The 23,305-nt window shown below is 56.3% G+C and overlaps 1 protein-coding gene across 2 annotated transcripts in view; it reads left to right on the top strand.

The window, feature by feature from the left end:
• COG4 (component of oligomeric golgi complex 4) overlaps positions 1-22,297 on the top strand; it is a 28,790-nt gene extending 6,493 nt beyond the window's left edge. For both annotated transcript variants that reach the window (XM_075008321.1, XM_075008322.1), the window contains exons 4-19: positions 2,008-2,182; positions 3,151-3,344; positions 4,728-4,833; positions 6,362-6,519; positions 7,269-7,327; positions 9,898-10,031; positions 11,869-11,987; positions 12,460-12,626; positions 14,076-14,241; positions 15,534-15,596; positions 17,652-17,768; positions 19,064-19,156; positions 20,926-21,009; positions 21,399-21,500; positions 21,809-21,937; positions 22,163-22,297. In XM_075008321.1, the coding sequence (XP_074864422.1) occupies positions 2,008-2,182; positions 3,151-3,344; positions 4,728-4,833; positions 6,362-6,519; positions 7,269-7,327; positions 9,898-10,031; positions 11,869-11,987; positions 12,460-12,626; positions 14,076-14,241; positions 15,534-15,596; positions 17,652-17,768; positions 19,064-19,156; positions 20,926-21,009; positions 21,399-21,500; positions 21,809-21,937; positions 22,163-22,297 (2,001 nt within the window). The remainder of the gene's footprint in view (positions 1-2,007; positions 2,183-3,150; positions 3,345-4,727; positions 4,834-6,361; positions 6,520-7,268; positions 7,328-9,897; positions 10,032-11,868; positions 11,988-12,459; positions 12,627-14,075; positions 14,242-15,533; positions 15,597-17,651; positions 17,769-19,063; positions 19,157-20,925; positions 21,010-21,398; positions 21,501-21,808; positions 21,938-22,162) is intronic.
• Positions 22,298-23,305: the final 1,008 nt, after the last annotated feature.

Below are 23,305 nucleotides of genomic sequence, written 5' to 3'. Positions count from 1 at the left end.
TATTCTTATACTGGACTCCACTTCTGATTCCATGGGGAGGCAGTAGTTGGAGGTGGAAGGACAAAGGAGCTTTGGGCCTGGTGGGCCAGTAAGGGATAAACAGGGATTCCTTCATGTGGATTCTGCGTCTGGGACTCACAAAACAACTCTCAGAAAGCAGTTTGGTTTGCAAATTTCCAGACTGGTGGGGGGGAGCCATCTCCCTGAGATCATCAATGGCCCAGCTCTTGTTAGAAGAGAGGGCACAGCCAGAGAGATCAAATTTCCACCCCAGGGGGTAAGAGAGAAGATTAGAACTTGATGGTGCTAAGAAAGGCCTCAGCCATTATCCCCAAAATACCAGATTCTCAAGGAGGTTACACAAAAGTTGTGGTCTACCAAAGAGCAACGTAAATGTACAGTTGCAATGGGTTTGTTCTGTTACTCACGCTGACTGCTGTAACCAAGGGGTGCTGCTACCAAAAGCTGTAGAATTGTACCATGCACTGAATGTTTAAAAAGAGCCATGTGACATGATGACATTGATGTAGAAGCATAAATTGTATGCTAAAGGAGTCTGTAACTCTGAAATGTCACCATTGTTCCCTGTAACTAGTCTTGCAACCTCTGACATGAGAAGGAACATTCCAAACCTATTGTGTGGCATGGAAGGGGAAACTGAGGCACACAGCCATTGTGGTGGTCTGGCTAAATGCCAAGGATGGAAGCATTTGTACCTTCCGTTACTGGACTGTAACTGAATTCCAGACATTGGCTGGAGCAGCTGTATGGACTGGTGGTCAGATGGGGCAGGACCCAGACCACAAAAGACCTGTTCGATCTGTTGGTGCTGCAGCGAGACCAACCAACCCAAGGGAACTAAAGGAACTTGCCCGGCTGCATCACATGAAAAGGGCCAAGACCAAGCTCCTGACTTGGAGCCTCCCCCAGCAGGACTATGATGTGGAGGTGGTGCACATCGAGGGGAGAACAGAGGGTACAGCCAATGCCCTGTCACAAGGGGAGAGCCCCGAACTTCCCCAGGTCACCAGTTGAGTGACCCCGCTCAGTTCGGTCTGGAAGGGGGGAGAGATGTGATGAAGTGGGGGATACCTGTGTGTGTGTGAGTGGCTCACAGAGGGTGGGGGGCTCCTGCTGAGGGTAACCTTGACGACCAGGTAACACCTTTGTACTGCAGACAAAGGAGGAGGTGGAGCCTGAGGGGTTTGAATTGGAACTGGGAGTTGGAAGCAGTTAGTCTGGGCTGAGGGAGAGAGAGACCAAGGAGGGGGCCAGGCCCCAGCTCTGGGGGCCCCTCGGGGCCTCCTCTCCCCAACATGGATTGGACTGGCTGTCTCTGCCTGCTGCACTGACTCCTCTGTACGATGCTGTGTCCTGTCGGCTAATAAACCCGCTGTTCTCCTGCTAAGTGAGAGACTCTCCTGCCTACGGCCGGGGTGCAGAGCTTGGGGGACCCCAGAACCCCATCACACCCTGTCCTTCAGGGCTGGTCAGATAGTGTTTCTCCCCACCTCGCTCCTAGTGTAATACAGGGAATAGAGTGAGACAGTGGAGGCAGATATGGGCCTCCGAGGCCTGTACTGTTGTCTGGGGCTGCCATCCTCTCTGTACATGAGCAGACTTAAAGATCACAGCTTTGTGCATTCATTGCAGTTTGCTGCACAGATCAAATCAGGGCACTGGACACTCACACCTGTGATCTGTGCAGACCAGGCCTTTCTGCTAAGGGGTGGAAGCTGCAGTTTGCTCTGTTCTGTGTAGGTTTGGGGTGGCTGTGCAGTTCCATCTGGATTTTGTCTGGACAGACTTGGGGCCTTTCTTGCTTTAAGGTCATCAGGCCCAACTCCCCACATTGCTTAAGCTGTGTACCCAGCTAATTGCTGATCTTATACCGAAGTAGCCCCTCCATCTCTGTTAGCCATCTCTTCATCCCCTGCTTCCTCTCTCTAGTTCTGTTTCTCTGGCCCAGCCCTGGAAGGGGAACCTTAAATGCTGTTTTTCTCTCAGAACCGCCTCTATCAGGCCATCCAGAGAGCTGATGACATCTTGGACCTGAAGTTCTGCATGGATGGAGTTCAAACGGCTCTGAGAAACGAAGACTATGAACAAGCAGCTGCTCACATTCACCGCTACTTGTCTCTGGACAAATCGGTCATTGAGCTGAGCCGGCAAGGCAGGGAGGGTAGGTGCAGCTGAGTAAGGTAACCTGAGCACTCTTGCTTTTTGAGGCTGTAGATGTGTTTGGAGGGAGAGCAACTGAAACGTGTTAACAAAGGTTATCATCAGTTAGTGGCACCTGCCGGTAGCTGTTTAAATGACTACTTCGGAGCTATAGTTTGTTTAAAGTATTACTAGGAAGGACAGTTGTTGTTCTAAGGGGGCAAGTTATTGAAAAGGCTAGTGAAGTCAGACAGTATGATCACAAGGGTCCCTTCTGGCCTAATCTAGGCAAACTGCCACTCGTCGAGTTACTGACTTGGCGCTCGAATAGCTTGGCATCCCCTTACTAGCCGGGGTAAATGTAGTAATCAGTGATTGTCTGTTCCTAACCCTCTCCACCTTCCTTTGCTCCCATCTGCTATGCCAGGGCAAAGGTGGGGTGGGGGAGGCATGCAGGGTGCTCTTTGGGCTGGAGGCGTTGACCTTCTAAAGAACCAGGGTAAACATAGCCAGCAATTGACCTTGCAGTGGCTATTGTAGTTAATAGCACCTCTGTTGTCCCTGGAAGTAGGTGTGCCGTGGTATTTTGTTGGTATTTTGTTGGGATTTGAATGGAGCGTCTGAATGGACGTGCCTAGTGGATACAGGGATGTGGGTCAATAGCAGAGAGATGGATGGAGTAGTCATGTGGTCATCAGAGTTTGCTAATGTGTTTTAACCCTGACAAGGTTTTCTCTTGAGGCCTTAGGGGTGATCTTCGCATGAGCTGGTAGTGTGTGTACACACATACCCTTCATGGTCCCCGCTTCACTCCCTTTACCTCTAAGTTAAAAGTGATTTGGGGGGAGAAATGAAAACGAGCTGGGGACCAGTCTCCTTCCAGGCTTTGATGATTCCTGACTGCCACCCTGGAGCTGGTGTGATGGTACGGTGCCGGGAGAATGAGCCTCCTGAGCCTGGTGCTAATATGGTGCTGTGCTCTCTGAACAGGCAGCATGATTGATGCCAACCTGAAGCTCCTGCAGGAAGCAGAGCAGCGCCTGAAGACCATAGTGACTGAGAAATTTGATGTTGCTACGAAGCAGGGAGATCTGCCTCAGGTGGAACGTTTCTTCAAGATCTTCCCGCTGCTGGGCTTACATGAGGAGGGGCTGAGCAAGTTCTCCGAGTACCTCTGCAAACAGGTAATAGGCCCTGAGCACCTCAAAGGAGAGTAAAATTGGGCCTCTGCCAACACAGGGCGTAAAGGACTACGGTCTTGGCCTTAGTGGTTCAGAACTTAGATGTGCAGAGATAGGCGGGGCCTGGTCAGCTTTTTCCCCGCTCTTGTGCTACCAGGTGGGGGCTTCTGGCTCAGCGCTCGCAGATCCCGTAGCTCCGTGGCTTGTCTTTCCCCATCTCACTGGAGAGAGCACTTGGCCGGCATGGTCCCTTCTGTCCAGCCCAAGCTGCGCTGCCACGGTGCCATTACGTGCTGTGATCAGGTTAAAGGCTCCTTGCGGAGCGAAGGGGGGTCAATGCAGATTTCTCTCAGAAAAGGCAGACTTAGCATTTTTCCGAGGAGTCCCCAGCCCCAGCTGCTGATGCCTGGGCTCTGCTCCCAGAGAGCGTTTGGGAGCCCCCTTGCGGTGGAAAAGGGACTTCCAGCCAGGTACCCACTGTACAGCAAACCCCCGATATGCGCCATTTCAGCTTGCGCTCAACTTGCGTTAATGCCAGTTAAGAGCGAGTCAAAATCCTGGGCTTCCCGGCGGGAGTGCAGCTCCTCTGCCAGCTCTCTGCTCCATCCCTCAGCTGGGAGACGCTGGGGCGAAGCAGCTTTGCAGCAGCTGTCTGCCCAGCCAGCTCCACCAGCTGGGGGAAGCCAGGTGGAAAGACAGCTGCACCGCTGGGTCTTCTCCCTGGCTTCCTCCAGCTGGGGAAGCCGGGGGCCAGCCAGCCAGGGCGGTGCGGCTTTTCCCCAGCTTTCCCCTGCTGGCAGAATCTGCACCACCACAGCTGTCTGCCTGCCTGGCTCCCCCAGCGGGGGAATCGGGGGAGAAGCCACACCTGGCTCTCCACAGAGGCAGGAGCCAGGAAACTGACCAGCGCTGGTGCACTGTTAAGTTTCCTGGCTACCAGAAGCCCAGGGGAGCCGGTAGCCAGGCTGCCGCCTGGTTCCCAGCTCCCCCGCAACTCCCAAAAAGTTTGAGTCTACAGTACAACATTCATCTCCTGTCCTGCAGCTCTCTGCACAGAGCGTAAATGCACTAGGGGGTATTTGGTAGGCTTGCCAGAGATGAGTAGCTAGGATTATTGTAGATCCTGTTTACTTAGCACAGTCAAATACACCTGTCTCTGCTGGAGCTGTAGGCTGCTGTACCCTGGAGTCCCCTCTGCCATCTGAGCCGAAGCCCTGACACCTGCTCTGTAAGGTCCCTGTGGCTTGTGCGGCCGGTGGCAGGGAAGGCGGGGCAGCAGGAGGTGTTTATTGAGCCAAGGGCTGTGTGTCTCTGCGGGGGCAGCAGTCTCTCTTGTGAGGGGGCTGTGCCAGAGCATTGCTGACTGGCTGCTTCCCTGGGGGTTAGGTCGCTAATAAAGCCAAGGAGAACCTGTTACTGGTGATGGAGACGGACATGAGTGACCGCAGGGCTGCAGTCATCTTTGCAGATACGCTGACTCTTCTTTTTGAAGGTAATCCCTCCATGCACACTTTGCGATCCAGCTGGCTCGCTGGCGGGAAATGTTCCCCCAGGGAAGCACCCAGCCAATGTCAAAGCTTTCCTTTCTAGCTGCAGAACACCATTTTCACCTCCCTGGTGCTGGCAGGGAGTGCGAGGGTCGTCAAAGCCCAGTGACCCAGCGAGGCTGGCGTGCCAGCGGTTTCTGGTCAGCTGGGGGCACTGGTCTGGCGCTTGCTCTGTGTTCAGTTTCGGTAGGTAGGAGAGGGACTTGCAAAGGACCGGCTGGCTTCCTCCATTGGGGTACGGCTCCTCCTGAATTTAGCCTCAGTCTCTCTGAGCAGTAGAGACTGAACCAGAGCTTGCCTGGGAGAGCTGAAGATCTCTTAGACAGTTGGCTTGGTGAGCAGCCTGTGCAAACTGCCCTTTTCCCCTCCGGCTCCCCAGAAGAAGGTGGACAGTCTCTGGAGTTCTCCGGGTGCACGGCCTCCCTGGCTAGTGAACAGAGCCTGCCTGCAAGGCCAAGTGGTTGCCCCACCCCAGAGAAGCAGCCCGGGGAGGGAGAGGAAGGCTGCTCTTGCCTTCCTTGAGAGTGGAGCGCAAGGGGGCAGGATGTGTGTTTCGGGAGTGCCACTCGGTAGGGGAACGGAGATCACACGCTGCTCGGCTGTCACCCGAAGTGGTGCTGCTGCCAAGCCCTGCGTATGTTTGCACTCTTTGCCGCTGCTGGAAAACCAGTGCAGCTCTTCTGGGCTTACCTGGGAGGGGTGTGAGGCGCAGGGTTAGATGGGGCAGGCTGGTGGAGCACCTCCCTGGGGAAGAGGCGCGGAGTTGGCCTGGAGAGGAGTTACCCAGAGCTAGAACTGTCCTCTTCTAGCATTACAGGTGTGTAGAGTTGAGCTCTATCCCTGGTGCTTAGGTTGGGGGAGGAGGTTTCTTCCCTAGCTGGCTTCTGTGCAAAGCTCTATGCCCGGTGAGGGCGCTAGGTGGCCCACCTGTGTCTCATGGTGGAGGAGGCCGCTGGGCGTGGGTTGAGGCTGGCAGCGTGCATGAGGGGCTGACCTGCTCAGCCTCCAGGGCGGTGGGGGTGGCTTGTCTCCCATGGAGAGCTGCCTGTGGGTGGCCGGGGTCTGCTGCAGCCCACATGCGCACGTGGACGTAACGTGCCCAGCAGCGGCCATGGCGCCATGCTGCCCCCCGACCCCCTAGCTTCAGCTGGGTTGTCCTTGTTCGGCTCAGCCGTGCCGCCGCTGTGTCTGTGCTTGCTAGCTCCGATTGAGCTACCGCAGCGTGCATGCACAAGCAAGGAACCGCCCGGTCCTAGAGCCAGCCTGGATTTAAAAGGTGGAGAGGGCGGAGGGTGTACCATGGGGGAAGGGCACCCTGGGATAGGGTAGGAGGGTGGTGGGGGATCCCACCAGCCTGGGGTGGTTCTGCGTGCTCCTTCCTACAGCCTAGCCCAGGCTTGGGTGAGTGCCCTGCCTGGGGCTTCCTGCCACCGTTAGAACCCTAAAAAAATCCCCACCGCCGTCTTCTGGCAGGAATTGCTCGCATCGTGGAGACGCACCAGCCCATCGTGGAGACCTACTACGGGCCTGGGAGGCTGTACACTCTGATCAAACACCTGCAGGTGGAGTGCGACCGGCAGGTGGAGAAAGTGGTGGACAAGTTCACCGAGCAGCGGGACTACCACAGGCAGGTGAGAGCCACGTGCAGTGCAGAGTAACGGCTGCAGCCCAGCGCCAGCCCGAGGAGCCTCGCCCCGGAGCCCTCTGCACATTGCGCGTGCTCCATGGGCCTCGTTGCTGGGCTTCGCGTGGTCGCGTGGGAAGCCTGCTCTTGGGGAGTTCACTTTCCAGCCAGCAGGTGTGGGGGGACTGGCCTTACTCCGTCGCTGTCCCAGGGGCTGGCAGAGCATCGCGGAGTGGGCATCCACCCTTTGCCCTGAAGGACAGCAGCCAAGGGCTCGAGTGAGGGAAGGGGAGATGATCTTGGGGGTTTGGCTGGCCAGGAGAATGGAGTTCTCCCAAGGGCCTGTAGCTCTTGCTTGTGGGCAGAGAGGTGTGGCGTGTGAATGGGAGAGATCCTGGGGGTGTGTTCTGAGCTAGACTGAGCGTCTGACTCTTTCTGTGACCCTCCTGCCTGCTGCAGTGCTGCTGTTAGCTGTCTCATAGCCCTACACCGCGGGTGCTGCCTTTAGAGGCTGTCTGCAATAGTTCTGCCTAGCCGAAGCCCTCACCGAGCCCCACGGTGAGTTAGCTGCTGGGGAACAGGGCATGCAGGTGGGTTGGCTTTCCTGATCAGGACTTCTGCAGGGGACTCCCTTGGACTGCCCTGTGACAGTTGCTTCTCAGCAGTGTGGGCCCTACAGGGGGGCCAAGCGGGGACCAGGGTGAGCGCCAGGGCAGGGCAGCACTGATGGTGGGTCTCCTGTTCTCCCAACTGCAGTTCCAGCACGTTCAGAACAGCCTGGTGAGAAGTTCAGCTGCAGAAAAGATTGAGCCAAGGTAGGGGACATAACTAGCTGCTCTCAGCCTCTGCACAGTATATCCGGCGCCAGTGCTGCGTTACCCCGTCCATCTCCCGCACGCTTTAGTCACTACAGCCTAAAACCTCAGTTGGGCTGTACCTTTATTGCCACATTTGGGTCCACGGTGACGGCCTTGGCGCTTCGCTCTGCTTGTTTATTGCTTGAAGGGTCAAACCTTGACTTGCCTGAAGGCCTCGGATAGGACAACTCAGGAGGCTGGGGCCTGATCTGCAGCTCTGCAACCTCTCTTGCCGAGGGCGATGTGACTCTCTCACCGGTGGGGAAAATGAGCGCCAGGGGGACTTCAGTCCGTGGCAGAGCTGGCCTGTGCTCCTGTCGCAGTGCGATTTGATTACATCAGTTGCTCTCTAATGAACAGAAATACTTTGCTCCCCTGCTCATTATACTTAACCTGGGGGCAACTTGCCCCCCAAGTTAAGCCATTGGAAGGGGACCCAGATCCCACACAGCTGCATGCCCTGTGAATACAGCTGAATCCTTCCCATGCAGATGGATACCACTTGGGGCACGTAACAAGCTGTGCCATCCCTGAGCAGCATGGCTGCGGTGCTGTGTTTCTGTACCTTCTCTGCTTTACAGAGATAACGTGTTAGCCTGTTGCTGAACAAGCCTAAAGCTGCTTTTTTGCTCGGTCCCTGCCCTGGGGTGGTCCCCTCAGGTGCAGAGTTTTCAGGGTCACTGGAAAACGCAAGCCTGCCTGCCAGGTCAAGGTGCAGCCTCTGGGGGAAGCTAGAAGGATGTATTTAAAAACAATACAAATGTTTTTGCTTTTCTGACCGTTTCTCTTGGTGACTGCACATGTCAGATGGAACCTTCTTCCGCAGGTTGTTCTGGGATTTTTTGCTAGGGAATGTTGTAAAGGGGAAAACTATAGGCTCAAAAGAGAGTTTGCTAAATGCTTGCAGGAGCCAAGATGGTCAAGGGTGTAACCGTAAGCGTTTGACTGTCAGATGCTGGATCTAGATGACAGCAGAGAGATAATTTCCCTGTTCTGTTGATTCCCTTTGAAGCATCTGGCTTTGGTCACGGTTGGAAGACTGGTACTGGACTAGATGGACCTTTGGTCTGACCCACTATGGCCATTCTTAGGTTCTTGCATTTTTCTGGCCTTTAGCTTTCCCATCTGTAAAATGGGAAAATAATATTTCCCTGCCTGTGAGGTTGGTGGTGAGGCTTTGTGCGGGGCCCTGTCTATGCTTACAGTCTCTTGCAGAACACGTACACTGCATGTCCCCCTGCCCAGGTAAAAGTAAGTGTAGATGGTGAGGTTTGACTTGGGGAGAGTGAAGACATGCCAGGTCCTGGTGTCATGTTCTCTAATGTCCTCACTGCCAGAGCCTTTCTCTGCTGCATTGAAAGACTCTGGTAGGGGAAGGACTCTGGCAGCTCCTCTCATCAGAGCGACACGCTGCAGTGCGGATGCAGCCCGTTTTTCCCTGCAGCGCACGGCTGCCACCGCTGCCAACAGAGACAAAACTAAAGAATGTTTGCATGGCGATTTTGCAGCACAGCTGAGAGGCTCTCGGAGTGTCACTTTCCTTTTAAATGGCAAAGCAGCTGTCTTTCCTCCGCTGCTGTTTGCACGCGGGTACCACCACATGGTTCCCCCCCTGCTGACTCAAGACAAACCTCTTGTGGCTCGTAGTTGTGGCCTAGCGTTTGCCAAGGTTTGTAATGAATGTTGGGATATCAAGGTACCCATGGGGGGAGCAGCATCCAGGAGACTCCAGCCTGGGCCATGCAGGGATCACACTTACTGCTACCTCGGTCTAGTACGGCTTCAACGTTCATCACATCCACCGACAGAGAGCGGGTTTTGCTGAGCTTTGCCGTCCTTTGTGCCCGTTGTGCATTATACGTCACAATCGTTCTTTCACATTGTGAGCTGCATGGAATCAGGGTTCCCACTGACGTCTGCCATCCTTGGGCAGAATAAGTTTTCTGTGCACCAAGGCACGTGTGGATTTGCACCACCCATAGAAAAACAGGCTGCTGCCAGCTGGGGGCTCTGCTATGGCTGGGAGGCAGCTGACTCTCTCCTGCGCGGCCACCCAAGTGCTCAGTTTACAGGGACCGCTGCTTCGCATGGTGACTGTCTTGTGACCCTGAATTGAATCCCAATCGTAATCCCGAGGCAGGTGGTGCCCTTCTGCCTCAGGACTAAAGGAAATCTCTGACTAGTTGGGGGTAGGCAGAAACTTCCTGTTGAGGCAGGTTATTTAATAGCTCTCCAGTGTAGGTGAAAAACTTGGTGCTGGCAGCTCTGTGGCAGTTGGCGGCCTGCGCAGGCTGGACTCCTGGCCTGTTCTTTAGTTCTGTGTAATGCAACTAACCCATCTGGGGAGTTGTTAAGGCCAGAAGCAAGTCTCAGCAGGTCGGTGCTCAGCCTCTCCTAGGCCATCGTGCGGGAATTGGCTCGCGGAAGTGAGCACTCGCACTCTCATAGCATGTGCTGCCTCGTGTAGGGAAGTCAGCACCTCTCCTTGCATGAGCTTGCTACAGTGCTTCCACCTGTGCCCCTTGCAGGGAACTTGACCCTATTTTAACCGAGGTCACCTTGATGAACGCCCGCAGTGAGCTCTACCTCAGGTTTATCAAGAGACGAATCCTCTCCGACTTCGAAGTGGGAGACTCCATGGCCTCGGAGGAGGTAAAGCAAGGTAAGGTAAGACTCCATGGCCTCGGAGGAGGTAGAACGAGCATCCCTTGAATGCCAGTGTTTTTCTGGCTGTGTCTTTACAGCTCTGCAGTGGGGAGCTGGTGGGGGTGAGCAGATGCCGTTGTGTACGTTGTTGAAGGCTCTGGAGAACTGGACAGTGTGGCTGGGGAACCCCATTTTCCCAATAGCGTTTCATGCATCCAACCTCCTGCAGTCGGATGCCTCAGTAGCACATCCTCCTCCTTCGCTGTTCAGAGTGGTGTGCACAGGAAAGCTGCCCCTCCAGGGCACAGTCAGGCTGTCCTGCGGGCTGGGTGTGGAGACTGGCTTTACCTCCTGTCACTGGCTCTAGTTCCCCACAGCTGGAGGGGTTCCACGTCAGGCTTAGCAAACTCTCCCTGCACCCCCGAAAGCAGGCGACGTCTGGAGGTGACATCACATGGTGGTGGTCCCCTGGGTGGGTGTGGGGGGGGCTCCTCTTCTGCATCTATCCCTGGTATGCTTGGCACGCCCCTCTGTAAACCCAGGATTGGTAGACATCTGTATAGTCTGGGCTGCATCGGAGAGAGGGACGGTCTCTCTTGGCAGCCACCTCCCCCCACACTGGCTGCATAGGCCAGCTCCCACTCTGTTCCTGTCTGTTGCGTGGTAGCTCGAAACAAGAGGTGAGCATGTGACCCACTTGCTCTCCGCAAGCCCTGGTTTGGGAACCGTGGCTCTGCAGCAAACAGACCCCTTTTTGGTAGAGAGCAGTTGGGGTAAGGAAAGCTCTCTGCGTACTGGGATACGTGTAGGTTGGACAGCTGGGGAGGGGAGCAGCAGCCCAGAAGGGGGAGGAATTTAAATCAAGGGCATGTGGTGTCTTAACTGAGGTGACGGCTTGCTCTGCTTTCCTCTCCTTACCCCACACCCCCTGGGTGCTCGGTGTCGCTGCTAGAGTCTGGAGGCTCCTATAACGCACAACTTGCATTGATAGGAGTACCAAGACACAAGAATTAATTCTGCCACCCTGCTCTGCGCTGATCAGGCCTCAGCTGGAGTCCTGGGCCCAGTTCTGGGCCCCAAATTTCAGGAAAGATGCAGAGAAATTGGAGAGGGTCTAGAGAAGAGCAGCAAGAATGATTCCCAGTCTAGAGGAGACGAGCTGTCAGAAAAGACTGGAAGAATGGGGTTTGTTTAGTTCAAGTACCTGAAAGAGCATTACAAGGAGGAGGGCGAAAAATGGTTCTCCTTGGCCTCTGAGGCTAGAACAAGAACAATGGGCGTGGACTGTAGCAAGGGAGGCTTAGATGGGACACGAGGAAGAATTTCCGAGCTGTCAGGGTGGTTAAGCATTGGAATAAACTGCCCAGGGTGGTTGTAGACTCTCCCTCACTGGAGATATTTAAGAACAGGTTGGATACATGTCTGACAGAGACGGTCTAGATGGTGTGAGGGCAGGGACTGGACTTGATGGCCCCAGAGGTCCCTTCCAGGGCTAGCATTCGATGCTTCAAGGACCCACAGCCACACAGCTGCTATCTGCCTGGTGAGGGTGGGGTGGGCCTCCCTTTGGAGCTTGTCTTTCCCTCACGAGGAGGAGCAGAGGGAGGAGGTCCACGTTCCTTTGCCACATAACTGAATGCGCTGCTTCTGCAGCTCACCCAGCACTCCCCGGGGCCGCGGCAAGGTACATCCAGAGTCAGCCATTCAGAACTGTGCTTCATTCCCGCAGCCGGGTCTGCCCAGCATGTGCCCCTCTGTCGCCTTTCAGGCAGGCAGCTGCTGCCCCTCGGAGGCGCTAGGGAAGGGCTTTCGGGTGCCTAGGTGCTGATGGGGTTCTGGCTTGCACTCCACAGCACATCAGAAGTCCTTGGACAACCTCCTCAACAACTGCCTGCTCAGCCGCACCATGCAAGAGCTGATTGGCTATTACATCACCATGGAGGAGTACTTCATGCGGGAGACGGTCAACAAGGTAGAGCCTGGGGCCAGGCCTTGAAATCCCAGGGGTGGAGGAGGTGGCGGAAGTCTTTGGTTTTTCTGCTTCCTGGTCGTGCTGGGTGCAGGCGTGCCGGGAGCTCCCAGCCCCTTTCAGAAACTGGCCTCGACTGCGGGGGTGGTCATTGGGAACAATTTCACAGAGACAATGGACAGTGTGAAGTGAGAAGCTCCTTTCTGAGCCTCCCAGCCCAGCGTCCCCCACCATGATAGGGAGTAAGGATGACCTGGCTAGTGATGGCTCGCAGCCAGACACCCCCACACAGATGGTCTGGTCAGGTGCGGGAGGCTCCCCGGGGCTGAACCTGGCTAGAGTCTTCCAAGGAAAACCCAGCGTGCCTCTGTTGGGGGGCAGCTGTGCCAGGGGCTGGTGATTTCTCTGAGCTGCCTGGCGATGCGGGGCTCCCCCACCCGTTGTGCTGATGGCCGTGACTTTGCTTCCCCTTCAGGCTGTCGCTATGGACACGTATGAGAAGGGTCAGCTGATTTCCAGCATGGTGGATGATGTCTTCTACATAGTGAAGAAGTGCATTGGGCGCGCCCTGTCCAGCTCCAGCATAGACTGTCTCTGTGCCATGATCAATCATTCGACCACTGAGCTGGAGTCTGACTTCAGGTAAGGGGGCAGGCGGCCTGCAGGGCTCCCTGGGGCAGAGTGCTGCCTCCTGGCCTCCCAGAGGGCCTGTGTAGGGACTCAAGTGGCTGCCTGATGGTTTAGAATGGGGGCAGATGGGTCCCGAAATCAACAAGGACCTGTGCTGCACCCAGAGGTGGTCGTAACAACAGCGACCACAGCAGTGACTGGTCCCCACAAGCTGCTGTGACCCACCCGTGCGGCAGAGAGCTCAGGACTGGAGACATATCAGCAGGCTGTGTGGCTGCTGGGACATGGGCTTTGTCGAGTTGCCCCGCTCCTCAGAGGGTCTTCCAGCTAGATCCTGGCTCTTGACCAGGGTCCGTCCTAATTTTTTCCATCCATGGGCAGAATAAATTTTGTTCTGTGCCCCAAAGCATGTGTGGACGTGCACCACCAGTAGAAACATAGGCTGGCGACCGTGGGCACTCTGCTAATCAGCTGTATCTCTCCAGGGCAGCCACCAGTGTTCCCTGTAAGTGGAGCCCTTGGGCAGCCACCCAGCAGATTAGCAGAGCGCGCACGGCCGGCAGCATATGTTTCTATTGGTGGTGTAAGTCTGCACATGCCTTGGTGCACATAACAAAATTTATTCTGCCCATGGGTGGCAAAAATGAGAACACGGCTCCTGATTTGAGCAGAGGGGAACTTTTGAGCAATATTTGCCAGGCTAATTGTTACGTATGTGTGTCTGTCCTCTTATTCACACCAGGTACAGTAATAAGCATTAAGCACGCACTGTCAATGAAACCTCATGGTGCGTATCTGTTTCTTGTGGTTAACTAGCCGGACTTGGTCTGTCTTTCCGGAAGCGTGTTCGAGCATTCTGTGTGTCGTGTAATGCCGGGCAAAGCAAAGTCCATTTTAGCTTCAGAAAATATGAAAGTCATCAAGAGCAAAATAGGTTCACGTTCTGCCCTGGTAGAAGCCAGCAGCAGAGCGTTCGTGGACCAGGACCTGGAATTCTAGTAGCCCCCACAGAGCTAAGGAAGGAACAGGCCCAAGTTCAAGCACGGGAACAAACTGGCGGATGGAATTCTAGTGACACAGAGTTTCGCCCCGTGTAAAGTCACCGTGGGATGACAACTCGCTGTGCTCTGTGACTTTAGCCACAAGCCTTCCATGTCCAGTGAACTCCCAGTGCTGCACAGGTCAGCTTCCCAGAAATTGGCACAGTCAGAACTTCTTTTCTGCTACCAAAGGGTTATGGACTGTTAGCAATTAACCTGAGCTGACAGTGGTTCATTAAGTGCATTGTATAACGAATCAGAGCGTGGTCAAGGAACAGATTATTCAGTAAACCAGCAGAACTGGGCCATGTTGATTCCCAAAGGTTGTTCCCGGGGGAGCAGTAGAAGTAAGCTGTGCGTGTGCCGCTGGGCCTGGCCTGGCGCCCCACTGATTGGCTTGCTTGGCCCTGTCCATTCCCAGGGAGGTTCTCTGCACCAAGCTGAGGCTGGGCTTCCCGGCCACCACCTTCCAAGACATCCAGAGAGGGGTGACCAGCGCGGTGAACATCATGCACAGCAGCCTGCAGCAGGGCAAGTTTGACACCAAAGGCATCGAAAGCACCGATGAGGCCAAACAGTCCTTCCTGGTGGGTTCCGCCCAGGCTTGGGGGTGTGTGCCGGGGCGGGGCGGGCTGGGCTGGGGAAAGGAGGGTACTTGAATAGTTCGTATCCTGGGACCCGGAAGGTCTGGCTCATGGGTTTGAGTGACGTGACCATGGCCTGCGAGCCGAGATGGGGCAGGGCAACCTCAGACTGCTAGTAGAAAGCCCAGGCTGCATCGTCTATGAGTGAGGCTCCCAAACCATTCCTCACTGGGTACTTAAGAGGACAAGATCCCCCACAAGCTGTCACGTCCATGTTCCCCTTGGCTGGGTAGTGGGTTGATTGGCATCCTTGCCTGCAGAGCGGCATTGGCAGGGTGCCATGCCTGCAGGGGGAGCTCTCGGGCAGAAGGGTTGCCTGGGATGAACGGGCTGATGCAAGGAGAGCCATGTCTTTGCCATAGCGCTGCAGCCTGGCATGTTTCGGGGGTGTGAGCCCTTGAGAGTGTCTCCTCTAGCGCCTCTCTGGGACTCTGCTGCTCCCCTCCCTCTGGGGAGGCACTGCCCAGACAGCCAGCTGCACATGCCCTGCCTGTGCCTATGGGAGCCCACCCTGGCAGAATGGCGGATTTCCTGATCCCGCACCAAAAGGCTGTCCCCCGGAAGGGGGATGCTGCCCTCAAGTGAAGTCCCTTGACTGTCAGTGGTGGTGATGGCTGGTGCAGATCTGCGTGCCTGGTTGCCCACTGCAGCACTGCGAATGCATGGTGACGAGGAGGCTACGCAAGTGGTTCCCTTGAGTGAATTGCGTTGTGCTTGCAGGAGAGACGCCAAAGGCAGGAGTGAAAGGGGGGTGCAGGAGCGCCGGCTTTATTTCATCAAACTCGTGGTGACAGGCCTCTGGATTTCCTGGCGCCAAGCACTTAAATGTCAGCACTCTTGACAGAGCCCCTCACCCACCTGGCAGTGCGGCGCCAGGAAATCTCTGCATCGTGCTGCCGTTTGCCTCCACAGGGGAAGGGCAAAATGCCACCTCCGCTGAGGTTGTAGTGAGAGTTGTCAGAGGGCAGGAAACATTCTGCTCTCTGCTGCCTGCCCCTCCCTGACCGGCTTTTCACCACCTCATTCCTGGACTTCTGCAGGTCAGCTGATGGGCGCTGGGTGTTCTAAAGCACGAGGGTGGGACGTCCTGCTGCAGTGAGGCAGAGAGCCGTCACTCAGACGCTCGGATGGGTAACACAGTGGTGGGGGGGAAGATAGATAGGACATCCCCGGGAACATGGCATGCTTATGGATTTGCCATTGACTTCCATAACGTGCCTTTCCTTTTGTTCCAGGTGACCTTAAACAACGTGGAGGTCTGCAGTGAAAACATCATGACCCTGAAGAAGACATTGGAGGTAATGGCTGATGTCTGTAACCAGCCTTACAGCCGACTCCCCACCAGCAGGGCACATTTTAAGAGCTCCTGTCCTGGACTGAGTGTTCCCAGCCCCCTGTGGTCTTGGCCTCGCTTGACTGTCAGTGGCTTTATTTAACCTCGGGTGGCTGGGCCCACTAGTTCAAACAGACTGGCAGAAAAAATTGGACTGGCCGGGATCGTCATCGATTCCTTGGGTCCCTCCATCTTCCTCCTGGCAGGACAGGTGTAATTAGCCTTAATGACTCTTCCCAGTCACCCATCTGGCTGAAGCCTCTGCGGCTTACAAGGATGGGGATCTGCATCCTCAACTGTTTTCCTTTTATACTTTGTCTTCCTGTTGTGGGACTGCTCCCACTGTCTTGACCTCACCTTTCACATGTGTGGCATCAGGTCAATTAGAGCGCTTCTCCCGCTGACATAGCTACTGCGTGGCAGGGAGACAGATTAACTATGCCGATGGGAGAAGGAGTGTCTTCCACAGTAGCTCTGTACATGTAGACAAGCCGCAAATCTTCTAGACCATTTCTGTTGATCACCTTTGAACTCTCTTCACTTTATCATTTTCATAATGACTTACATCTCCACTGAGTGGGCACATATGCAGGGCACAGTCTGGGAGCTGTGCTGGGGACTAACCAGAAGAAACTACTGACCACACAGACAGGGACACTTAAAACACCAGCCATGGGAGCCTGCTTTTTGGAAAGAGATTCAGCTCAACTGTAAAAATGAATACCTAGTGTCAAAGCAAAGTGATCGTTACTGCCCAAAGCATGGAGAAGACCCAGCCCATGCCTGGGGAGCTCGTAGTCTAAATAGATGTGATCCAACCAGTTGATACAGGCAAGACTGTGGGTGGGCCCATGGGAAGGGGGCAAGTTACAAAAAAACTTTTGGTTAAAGTTGAGCAGGTGTCTTCGTGGTCCTTAAATTAGCAGGGCTGTGTTCTCAGTAGGCGTTAATGGCATGCTGTGTTTTTAGTTGCTGGGGCCCATGTGGAGTGGCAGTTAGGAAGACAATAGTGGAAAAAGTGTAGTGTGGGAGAAGAAGGGACAAGGTGGCCTGGTTGCTAAAGAACCTGATTTGCAGACAGCTGAATAATTGGCTTTGTCCCTGCAAACAAGGCACATGCTGACTCCTGCCTGCCCCTCACCAGAGGCAGGTGCTGGGGCTCTGCCAGCTGGGGAAGATAGGCGTTTTGCCTCTGGTCTGCTGTTGGGGGCAGGGACCATCTCTTGGTTACATCCTGCGCTCGGGGCTGTACAGGAGGTGCGGCTGAGTGATGGATTCCAGGATGCAACCACAAAAGAGAAATATCTGTGATCGTCCCATTTCTGGTACAGGTGTGCAGCTGGAATCTCTTAGCCTTTCACACTGGGACTTGTCCTGCCCTGAAATCCTGCTGGCATGGGCTGAAATCTCTCCTGGCCCAGCCCAGGGCTAGCTTGTTAGACCTGGTGGAGATGCTAAAAGAAGCTGGGGGGAGGAGGGGTGTTCTGTTCAGGCTCTACCACTCACTGAAAATGCCTTCATCTCAGCGGCAATCACTTCCCTGCCTTGGATTACATGCTCCTATGCCAGGTGGTTCCTCCTCCATCTGTCTAGTGCCATGTTTCCTGCTACTTTGTCACCTGTGTCCTCGACAGCAACCTCTTCCCAGTCGTTCTCTTGTGCCATCTGTCCTCCTCCTCCTCCTCCCTGTTTGGCACCAAGTCCGGGCACGGGCTTGTCTGAGAATGTGGCTGTTGACATGTCCCGTCCCCTTTAGCCTCCTTCCTTGAATCACTCGGTGCCTCTCCAGACTGTCGGCTGCTCCTTTGTAACACGTTCACTGAGTTCCATTCTGCAGCGCTGGGGTTGAGGGTGGTTTATCTGGGTTAGTGGAGCAGGGTTCTGCAGCACTAGGTGTTGTACAGCTCCAGACTGAAAGATGATCCCTGCCCCCAAAGAGCCGACCAGAGCTGCTGGGCCAATTCATTGAGCCCTGAGTGTCCTATAGTACTTGCAGCCTGTGTTTGTCTCTGCCCCACAGAGCGACTGTGCCAAGCTGCTTAGCCAAGGCTTTGGGGGCGAACAAGCTGAGGCCAAGATCCAGAGCTGCTTGGCCGACATGGCTGCGGTGTCGAACAAGTTCAGAGATCTGCTGCAGGTGAGCTGCTCGCTGTACTAGGGAGTGTGTGGGGTGCACCCCAGCTGGCCACTCACCTGGCCTGGAGACACCCCCGGAGGGGAGCTGAACTCCCAACAGCCTGACCTGTGTTAGCTCTGGCGCTGAGTCCAGCCCGTATGGCAGAAGGGAAAGTTTGTTTACACTGAGGCCTCCTGGCGGGTGAGGAAGAAGCGTTAAGGGTGAGCAGCAGAGCAGATGGAAGAGGGCTCTGCTTGCTCTTTGTGTTGAGTAAAGGGATCGCCAGGGTTCCCTCCCAGCTTCTTCCAGCCACGGGTGAAATAAATTTTATGTTCACCAAGGCACATGTGGATGTGCACCACCAGAGGCAACACAGGCTGTCGGCTGTGGGCGCTCCGCCAGTCCGCTGGGCGGCGCCTGACTCTCTCCTGGGCAACTGCCCAAGTGGTCGGCTTACAGGGCAGCATGGTGGTCTCACCAGGTAAAGGGGCAGTATTTTTAAAATAGACCCACGAGTTCCCAGCTCTTCCCTTCTCCCCATTTGGGGGAGCCTTGGCAAGACAACCAGAGTCCAACGAGGCATGGCGTCGGAGGCACCTGCCATCCCACAGACGTAATCCAGAACCAGCATCCCTTTTCCCCCATCAGACCAGCCAGCTTCTCCGTTTTGGCGTGTAGCTGCAGCTCAGACTACAGTCCCAGGGCTCCCCTGACAAGTCCCCCAGCGAGCTTGCCAAAGAGGGGGCGAGGAAGGTCTGATGTTTGGTGTATGGAAGCCAAGCCACAGAGATCCTGGTTTGAGCAAACCCCGAGGCCGTCTTTCGCCTGGCGGGAGTAGGCCGAGCGAACCATTCTCTTGCTTTGCTGTGCAGCGTACCTGGCGTGCGTCAGGCCCCGCAGCTAATGCTGAACCCACGCCGGAAAGCTGCTTCTCGTCTGCTGCTAAGCCAGCCTTCTTAAAGCTGGATGGGAAGCAGCTGAGCACCCATGCTGTGAGAGTCACTGATCTCCCCTTTCAGGGAAAAGGGCAGCGGCCAGCGCAGATGCCGAGTTGCCCGTTGTAGTTAAAAACTTCTACTGGCTGCTTTTTGCCGACGGCCTCCTCCACTCGCTGCTGAGCCCGACAGGGAGTCTTGTGGCAGCCTGGACCACCAGCAGCCACTGCTCGCATGCTGCCGTGGGTGGGGAGGGAGGGAAGGGCAAGGCTGGCGTAGCAGCAGGAGGGGACGGTTAACAGGGCAGGTTATAGCTGGGCCTCTTCGTTGGGATCCAGGTGTCCTCAGTCATTTGCCGTGTTGTCTTCCCCTCCTCTCCAGGAAGGACTCGGCGAGCTGAACAGCACAGCTGTCAAGCCACAGGTGAAACCTTGGATCAACCTCTTCCTTTCGGTCTCCCATAATATTGAGGAGGTAAGTCTCCCCTTTGTCTGCTGCCGCCGGAAGGGAGCCATCAGAGGGCCAGGCCTGGCTCACTTCCCAGAGAGCTCCCGCTGTTGTCTCAGCGCGGACAGTCTTGGGACTCTGGACACCACAGCCCAAGCATGGGACTGACCTCTAGAATCTGGGACCCCGGGAAAACGCGCAGAGGGTGCAGAACGCTGCGCCGCCAGGGACCTCCCCACCCCAGGGTCACACCTGAATGCGTCTCTTGCCAGTGACCTGATCCTGAAAGGCATCGTCCTAGCCAGTGTGTGGGACGGGCAAGTTTGGGCCCAAAGGACTATCTGCTCCACCCCCTGGACAGCCCCTTCAGATGCTCTGCGCTGGTTCCTGAGGGGCTGACTCTGGTCTATTGCCTCACATAGCCCTTCGGGGCTAGACCACTGAGCCAGGCAGTCCTGTGCCTTTGCCTTGTATCTGTGCCACTTGCTGGTAACTCACCGGGTCAGCTGTGAGAACAGCAGCAAGGCTGGTGGTAGTGTCGCTGCAGACAGTACCACGCAGGGAGGCGCGTGGCGACGGGGTACATTCAAAGTGAGCTGGACAGACTGGAGAAGTGGTCTGAGGTAAATAGGATGAAATTCACAGAGGACAAGTGCCAAGTTCACCCCTGAGGGGAGGACCAGTCTGCTGCACACGCACACGCACACACACACACAATGGGAAGGGACTCTCCAGGAAGGAACACTGCAGAAAGGGACTTGGGGTCAGAGTGCACCACTAGCTGGGCAGGGTCAACAGTGTGACGCGGTTGCAAAGAACCCAAACGACGTTCTGGGATGCAGGAGTGTCATAAGTAAGACACAAGTCGTTCTTCCGCTCTGTGACGTGACGAGAGGCCTCTGCTGCAGCCCCGTGTCAAGTTCTGGGTGCCACATTTGAGGAAAGATGTGGAGAAAATTGGAGGAAGTCCAGAGACAGCAACAGCAATGAAGCAAGGTCTAGAGATCGTGGCCCAGGAGGGAAGAGTGAAAGAACTGGGCTTAGTTAGTCTGGAAAAGAGAAGGCCGAGGGGGGACATGAGAACAGCTTTCAAGTACTTCAAAGGGTATTACAAAGTGGAGGGAGAAATATTGTTGTCCTTGGCCTCTGAGGACAGGACGAGAAGCTTACACCGCAGCCAGGGAGGTTGAGGTTGGACATGAGGACCCTAACTGTCAGGGTGGTCAAACAGTGGGACAGATTGTCTGGGGAGCTGTGGAATCCCCATCTTCAGAGGTATTTCACAGCGGGTTAGACACACACCTCTCAGGGACAGTCCAGATAATGCTCAAGTCCAGTCTTGAGTGCTGGAGGACTGGACTCCAGATGACTTCTCGTCCAGTCCTATCAGTCTACGCCAAGGGAGGGGGAACCCTTCCTGAGCCCCAGCAACCCATTTGTCCCCTCAAGCCTGGCTTCAGATCACCCTGAGCTTGCTCCAGGTGTGTGATCTGCTTGGCCATCTGCAAGAGCACAGCCCAGGTCAGGCAGCACCTTTCCATTCTCCTGGCCGCTCCCAAGCAGGACAGAGGAGCACCAAGACTCTTCCCTTAGCGCAAGGCACTCGTGAGTATCTTGGGGGCGGCTGCCTCTCGCAGGCAGCTAAAGTGGGGAATTGGTGCAGTGCAGCAGGGATGTCTGACCCAGCAGGACTGCTGGACCTAGCCCAGCTCTCTCCGCCCTGATGGGGAGCAGCTCTTCCCAAGCCCAGGGCACTGGGGAGTAGTAACCAGCCCTGCGTTCTGCTCCCGTGCTAGGAGGAGTTCAATGACTACGAAGCCAATGACCCGTGGGTCCAGCAATTCATCATCAACCTGGAACAGCAAATGGCAGAGTTCAAGGTGAGTTGTGAGCACAGACCCCTCAGCTGCGAGGCTCTGGGTCAGACATGCCCCACGGCCTCGCCCGACTCGCGCCAGCCCAACACCAACCTCCCAAGTGCTCCTGCTGTTGAAAGCAGCCTCAGGTCGCCCCGGGGCTTTGACTCGTCAGCGCTGAGCCCAGACAGGAACAACTCCGAGAGGCCACTGATCCTCTCATCTGGGTGTTCCCACGCCCCCGGGCCTGAGTGCTGGGCGGTTCTGGTTTTGCTGGGCTCCACTCTTTAAGCACCTGAGAGGTGGCTGTTCTCACTCACCCAGCCTCCACTGGGGCTCTTCCCCTGCCACTGGCCTCTGCTGACTGCTGGCCAGCGTGCTGCCGGGACAGTGACGTGGTTGTCTGTCTCCAGGCTGGCCTGTCGCCCGTGATCTATGACAGCCTCTGCAGCCTGACCACCTGCCTCATTGCCATTGAGCTGGAGAAGGTGGTTCTCAAGTCAACCTTCAGCAGGGTAAGCAGGCAGCTGTGTCCTCCCTTCCTTGAGCAGCAGCGGGGAGAGTCCTGCCTCCAGGCCTTCACCCAGAGGGGTGGGGAGGCGGCTGGAACTGCCTGTGCAGCCGTATGCTCACTGGCTGTGGTACTGAGCTCCCTGCAGTGCATCGCGCCAAGGCTTCCGCTCCCGTGCAGTTCCAGCCTTCGAAGCCAAAGCTTGGGGGCTTGCAGCCCCCCGAGCAGTGTGCCGCACAGAACACCCCCCCGACGTGCGGGAGACGCAAGGCCCGGGGCGGGGAGGAGTAATGCGGTTTGTGCTGCCCGCAGCTCGGCGGCCTGCAGTTCGACAAGGAGCTGCGATCACTGGTGGCCTATCTCACCACCGTGACCACGTGGACCATCCGGGACAAGTTCGCTCGTCTTTCCCAGATGGCGACCATCCTCAATCTGGAGCGGGTGAGTCCTCCTCTGCCACGGGGCACTAGAATGACCAGCAGCAGCTCAGCCTGGGAGTGCGCCCACCCACCATGCCTGCTGGTCACACAGCACTTGCTGCTGGGCTGGGGAGAGTTGCAGGAACTCGGAGCTGCTCCTGCCCCATCCCCTGGAGTGTCTGTGAGCTCCCAGGTAGCCGGAGCAGGGGGCCTGAGCCGCCATGTCCCACTCTCTTCCTCTCCCCAGGTGACAGAGATCCTGGATTACTGGGGCCCCAACTCAGGCCCCCTGACCTGGCGCCTGACCCCCGCTGAGGTCCGCCAGGTGCTGGCCCTCCGAACTGACTTCCGCAGCGAGGACATTAAGAGGCTGCGCCTGTAGCTGGCACGAATCTGCTGCCTTGGCAGCGCTTCCTCGCACGAACACAGCGACCCACTGGACTGGGATGGACGGGGTCGGCTGCCAGCCCTCAGGTGACTGTAGTCCTCTCCCCTGGCTGCAGCCCAGCTGTGCCCCGCAAGCAGGGAAGCAGGGCCTCTCTGTAAAGCCTGGGGCTCCAGGGGGTGGGCGGAGGGATGAGTGCCACCAGCACGCTAGCCCAGGTCCCTTCACAGGCGCCAGCTCCCCGCAGGAAAGTGCCTGGGGTAGTGAGAGAAGGGGGCAGGGGAGAGAAGCAGCCAGGACGCGGCACACACCCCAAAGCTTTCTGAGGTGTTCAGGGACTTGCCTTCGCCTGGAAGCCAGGCTCCCTTCCTCCCTCACAGGCAGCGCTGCCCGAGGAGTCCCCACACGCATGGCAGGGGCAGAGCCTTGGGCTCCCCATCTAGAACGGGGAGGGAGGACTGGGCGCTGCTCCTGCGTGGCTCACCTGCCCCAGCCCTGCACCCTGGGCATTCTGCCTACTGCTCGTGAGTGGCTCTGTGGCCCAGTCGTACAGGCAACCGGAGAGGTGGTGGCGGTGACCTGCTTTTGGGAGAGGGCTCAAGGCGGGAGAGGCCAGCTCTGCACTTGAGGGTCACTGAGGCCATCTGAATGCCCATGCTGGGAGCAGCTGCGGCGGCTGTCTCGGCTGCACGTGGGCCTGGCTGGGTTTGCGTTTTACCGGTAACGCTGACCTCACTTTGTGTACAGACAGGTGGAAAACAACCTCAGTCAGTGCCTGAAGGGCAGAGCCAGGCCAAGAGAGCAAGACTGGCTGGGGAACAGGGCTGAGGTGAGGCTCCTTGCAGAGCTGGACAGGATGCTCACAGTGTGTGGTGGAACAGGCAGGTACAGGGTACCACTAAGCACCAGCCGTCAGTACTGGCCCGGGTGTGGCTGCTCTTAGAGCCACGTTTTAATGTCACTGCCCTTTCTGCTGAGCCTTGGCGGTGGCCCTGTGGGTAGAGA

This window comes from Carettochelys insculpta, chromosome 14 (genome assembly GCF_033958435.1).
Source record: "Carettochelys insculpta isolate YL-2023 chromosome 14, ASM3395843v1, whole genome shotgun sequence".
Taxonomy (NCBI): Eukaryota; Metazoa; Chordata; order Testudines; family Carettochelyidae; genus Carettochelys; species Carettochelys insculpta.
This window is presented reverse-complemented; position numbering and strand designations above follow the sequence as displayed.